The sequence below is a fragment of the Drosophila subpulchrella genome, chromosome 3L, assembly GCF_014743375.2.
Source record: "Drosophila subpulchrella strain 33 F10 #4 breed RU33 chromosome 3L, RU_Dsub_v1.1 Primary Assembly, whole genome shotgun sequence".
Lineage (NCBI taxonomy): Eukaryota > Metazoa > Arthropoda > Insecta > Diptera > Drosophilidae > Drosophila > Drosophila subpulchrella.
In genome coordinates, this window is record NC_050612.1 from 12,364,594 (window position 1) to 12,369,647 (window position 5,054).

General features: G+C 46.8%; 1 protein-coding gene across 1 annotated transcript; it reads left to right on the forward strand.

Moving 5' to 3' along the window:
- Positions 1–949: 949 nt before the first annotated feature.
- Positions 950–4,785, forward strand: LOC119553450 (dynein intermediate chain 3, axonemal). Its single transcript, XM_037863851.1, has 6 exons — positions 950–1,266; positions 1,331–1,995; positions 2,051–2,213; positions 2,284–3,569; positions 3,626–4,025; positions 4,082–4,785. The coding sequence occupies exons 1-6, from the start codon at positions 1,013–1,015 to the stop codon at positions 4,725–4,727; spliced, it is 3,414 nt and encodes a 1,137-aa protein (XP_037719779.1). The 5' UTR covers positions 950–1,012; the 3' UTR covers positions 4,728–4,785.
- The last annotated feature ends 269 nt before the right edge of the window (positions 4,786–5,054 follow it).

A 5,054-nucleotide genomic window follows, 5' to 3' on the forward strand; every position in this document is an offset into this window, starting at 1 on the left:
CTTATTTTTTGGCAGTTTTTTATTCAGACACGGGGATAAAGATATATAAAAAGGGGTGCTTATATATAGAAAGAAAGGGTTGGGATTTCCTGAAATAGAATGATTGTTTAGCAAATAGATAGACGACTTTATTTTTCTCTCTGTGCTAGCTAAGATCACAGACGTGAGGAGGGTCAGGAACTGGGACTGGGACTCGGACAACAACTGCCACAGATCGCACAAGAAACACATATTTCGTAGCCTTTTCGTTCGGGTTTGAAGTCTCTGTGAGTGACACACAATTGCGTTTTTTGCGCATAGTTCCGTATTTGGTCAAAGATAATGATGTGAAATGCAGCAACAACAGGCCACGGCATATCCCCAAAACAACGGCGACGAAGGCGAAACGACAGCGACAACGAGGCAATCACCCACTCAAAAATCGTTGAGGAAAAATTGCCAGGCCGACGCGAATCGTCCATGTAAATGAGTGAAAATGTTTCAACTTAATTCTGTTTATGTGCGTTCACGAGCGGCAGGGTTTTCCGTTGCCAGGTTGCGAGAGAAACTCCATTCGGGCCTTAACTTTTCTACGAAAAAGTATAGTTAAGACTTTGTTAAAGCCTAACAATAAATTTTTGTTATTTTAATAGTGTTCACCTTGAACGTGTAAAGATAAAAAGTGCATTATTTATGTAGGTGTTTTATTTAGAAAGTATAGGTAACCAAAATAGATAATAATTATTTCAATAAGATGGATCATGTGTTTATCCATACTATAACTCATTGTTAATACTATGTTTAATTATGGGGAATTCTTTCATTACATACCCCACTTTACAAAATGAAATTACCAACCGAAACAGAATGAAAATGAAGATAAACAGGAAACAGACCGAATAGATTCCTGCGCATGCTCCCGGATTGCCATGACAGAATTCAAGTTTCCCAGTTGTCAGTGGAGAGAAAACAGAAAAACAAACTAATCGGACGGAACTATTTGAGGGGAATCTCATAGAAAAATCCACTGACCATGTCGAACGCGGAAATCGATCCACCGAGCAAAATGGACTTGGAGGGTGACCCCGAGGGTCTGCCCGGGGAACTGGAGGTGGCGGATGCCATGGCCGCGGCTCCCTTATCAGCCAGGCGCAACAAGCCCTACTTCAAGAAGTTCAAGGAACCTGATTCCGATGAGGAAGTGGGGGATCCGCGCAACCTCTTCAATATCCAGGAGTCCTGGCGAACGCTCATGTCCCTTTCCAGTTGCCAAAAGGTCATGGTGTCGTAAGTTAAGATAATGGTAAAAGAATAACTCACCTTCTATATACGCCTCATCCCATCTATACAGCGATAAAGTACAGAAGATCTTGAAGATCGAGGTGGGCATCAATGTGACTCAGGAGTTCCCATGGAAGCAGGTGCAGTTCAAGGATCTGCGAGACGTACTTTTCGACGAACTGGAGAATTCAGCCGAGCTGATGAAGAAGTTCAAGAACTTTAATCCGGACCACTACGTTCTCATGGGTTTCTGTCCTCTGCTGACCGAACAGGACGATGATCCACCCGAGGGCGACCCTTTCATCTTTTACTCGAGCATCAAGGAGTCCAAAATGGCTTTGAGTATTATCCAGAATATGGAGCACTTTGACCGTTGGCGGATGCAGCGGCGCCTCAGGAAGAAGCCACGTCGCTGGGTGAGCCAAGGGACCGATGAGGAGATGACCATCATGGTGGAGCGCTTCAAGGACGAGCCCATCGACGTGGAGATCCAGAGCGTATACCCCATTCAGATGCCGCGGCACGTGGCCTTCGACTACCGGATGACCCGAGATGTACGGGATGGAGTGATCGAACTTTTGCCCAACGAGAATATCAAATGGGACAATGTGACCAAGAAGCGGGTCAATGTGTCGGTCCAATCGGCTCCCCCCAAAATCGACAGGGAACAGCAAACCAATCCCACTTTTCCCTCGAACGCCTGGTCGCAGTATCTCTATGAGATCGATGATGAAGGTGTGTGTTTGGTTTCATTTTTCTTAAGATATTATAATCTTGACTTTATTTAAAGACCTGGAGCTGGACGAAACGGATGTGGACGAGGAGGAGGAGAAGAAGAAGGCCCAAGCCAAGCCGGGAACTTATGTGGAGCCTGTGAAGCCACCGCCCGAAATGTCCGCCCAGATCGAAATGCTGCTCAATACCCTGGATTTCAATCAGATCGATAGTTATCGGTGGGTTATCGTCATTATATTTGGAAAGCATTTATCATACTTTAGAGCCCCTATCTATATTTTTCCACAGCGACGACTATACTTTGATATCCTCGCGACAGGTTGTTCAGTATACGAACCCCTACCTGCAGGAGTTCCTTTGTTTTGCGAATATCTCGAAGAGCAACAAGCGCTTTGTGGCTGGTTACGACTGGTATCCAAAGTTATCGGGACTTATTGCGGTGTCCTATGCCTTCAGTACTCCAGCTACCATAAACGAGGCCAGCAATCGCGTGGACTACGTACAGAGAGCTGTTCTAGAGCCCAATCCCGTACTCCTGTGGAGCTTTTCGGATAACCTGAACTACAAGTTGGAGTTTGAGGCTCCCATTGAGAATACAGCCCTGACCTTTTGCCCTTTCAATGGGGACATCCTGCTGGGTGGGAGCAAGAATGGTCAGGTGGTGTTATGGGATCTACAGGGAAGATGCGAGAAGCTGGACGAGGAGGAGTACTTGACGGCCGCCCAGGCCAAGTACCGGGTGATGATTGGCGAGTTCCTTAACTGGACCATTGACATCGAGGACAATGTCATAGCTCCGGCCACCATTTCCTCGTTGGACTGCTCACCGAAAGGTGCCATCACGGGATTCTATTGGCTGGGTCGTTCGATATATCTAAGTCAGTTCGGAAAGGTTTATAATGACACGGATAACCGGAACCACCACAAGTTCTTTGTCACCTGCGCCTTCGATGGCACCATTAGCTTCTGGGATCTCGATGGTAAGGGAGCGAAGGGTGGGAAGGAAAAGATGCGCAACCGTATGCTACCCAAGCAATTGACCCAAAGCGAGTCCGTCTACAAGTCGCTGGCCATTAAGCCCACCTATAACCTTTATTTCCCGGAACCGCTCACGGGAATTATAGCAGATACCTCGTGTTTTTCGTGTCTAACGCCAGTTGCCCGGTTGATTCACGCCAATCCTTCGAATTATCCTATTAAGACGATTGCGAAGGATCCGCCCACTATGCGCCAGAGCATGATAGTGTCCACATTTTATGGTCATGTCAGCCGGATCGATTGGCAGGGCACCTATACGGAAGGAGAACCCACGGAGCTGATCAATAGTTCGACTCCCTTTGCCATGGTCCACGATGGGCCTGTGGTGATGGTGAAAAAGAATCCCTTCTACCCAGAGTTATTTGCCTCCATTGGGCGCACTATTTTGGCCATTTGGAAAGAGGACTATAACTATTCACCCATCTTCTGGAGGCAGAGGGCCTGCGACCTCACAGCCGTTGCCTGGAGTGAAACCCGTCCGGCTGTTTTGTATCTAACCAGGATCGATGGTATTCTAGAGGCATGGGATATACTGGGTAACTTAACTTTAGTGAAGACAATCTCAATGTTTTTAATGTGTTTCTAAACAAAGCTCGCGATGATGACGCCTGTCTGACTGAGATCCTCGGCGGTGGTATTATAACTGGGATTACAGAACACAGACCCTCACTTCCCTATAAGATCTTGGGCATTGGCGACTATAATAGTAGCATTCGGATGGTTAAACTGCCCCACTCCTTCGATGTGCCACTGCCCAATGAACTCCAGCAACTGATGAATTACGTCCTGAAGGAGGAGCGCCGTAAGGTGGGCATCCAGGCGTGGGAACAGAAGTACTACGAGCTCAATAAGGACATCATAGAGGCGAAGAGGGAGGCGGAGGCAGAGACCCGCAAGGAAATGGAGAGGCTGGAAAGGGAGGAGCAGTTGGCCACCAGGAAAAAGGGACACAAGTCCGCTGAGGAAGGTGGTGGAGGAGGCGAGGAGCATAAGTGAGTAAGGATATTATGTCTAGGTACAGGTATTATTACCCATTTGTATCACCCAGAAAAAAGCCCTATAGCGGCCTTAACTACAACGAGAAAATGGCCGTGATGTGGGACGAGCTGAATCTGAACCGGATGATGACCATCCTGATGTCGCGCAAACAGATGGATCCCGAGAAGTTGGCCCGAGAAACGGCGCTGGAGAAGGAGCGGCATGCCTATGAGGCGGCCAAGAAGAAGTCCCACTCGGATGTCCTGGCCAGGGTGGAAAATGATATTGCTTCCATCCGGGCGAGGATCCTTCCAGCGGAGATCCCTGACATGCAGCGCAGCGAGATGATCACGGAACGGGTGAAACGAGAGGTGGAGAATGCCGACTCCTATGAGCAGGTGTGCGAAGATTCCTTCGAGATTCTAAGCAAGTTCAACGAGTTCAAGTCGATCGATTATATTGAGTTCCTTGAGCGGGGTCGCCAGAGGCGACGGTTATTGGATCAGTCTCTGGGTGGGAATACAGATCGACTTTTGTGGTACGAGGAGAGGGTGCGACTGGGGGAACTGGGCGAGTGCCAGTTCGGCTATGAATCCGTTAGTGGAACTCAGGCGGAGGAGTCGAGTCAATCCGATTATACGGCCACCAAGTTTATGTTGCCCGGATCGGCCAGCGATATTGTTGTGGATCCTATAGTGGAACAGTCTGAAGGCTAATCGTTTCGATTCTTCCTTGCAGTTGGTGAATTTCAGCGAATTAAATATTTCTCAAATATCAAACTGTTTTATCTAGAGCTTTATCCAATGAAGTATCACCTTTTACGATGAGTTTGAAAAAGTATTATAAAGTGTAGCTTATTATAATCGTATCTTAAAGCACTTGATCTCCCAGTTTTTATTAAATGAAAACAATTTAAATTCCTTTAGGATATTAAATATACTTTTCATAACAATGAAATGTATATGCTGGCATACCACTTTTAATGATTCAAAAATGCATTATAAGCAGAAAGAAAGTTAAAGCTCCATAAAAATAAAATCCAG

Bases quoted from the DNA above. Each gene is read 5' to 3' on its own strand.
- LOC119553450 (XM_037863851.1), top strand. From the start codon at position 1,013: ATGTCGAACGCGGAAATCGATCCACCGAGCAAAATGGACTTGGAGGGT. The intron at 1,267-1,330 runs GTAAGTTAAGAT...CCATCTATACAG, and splicing joins TGCCAAAAGGTCATGGTGTC to CGATAAAGTACAGAAGATCT. The intron at 4,026-4,081 runs GTGAGTAAGGAT...TGTATCACCCAG, and splicing joins GGAGGAGGCGAGGAGCATAA to AAAAAAGCCCTATAGCGGCC.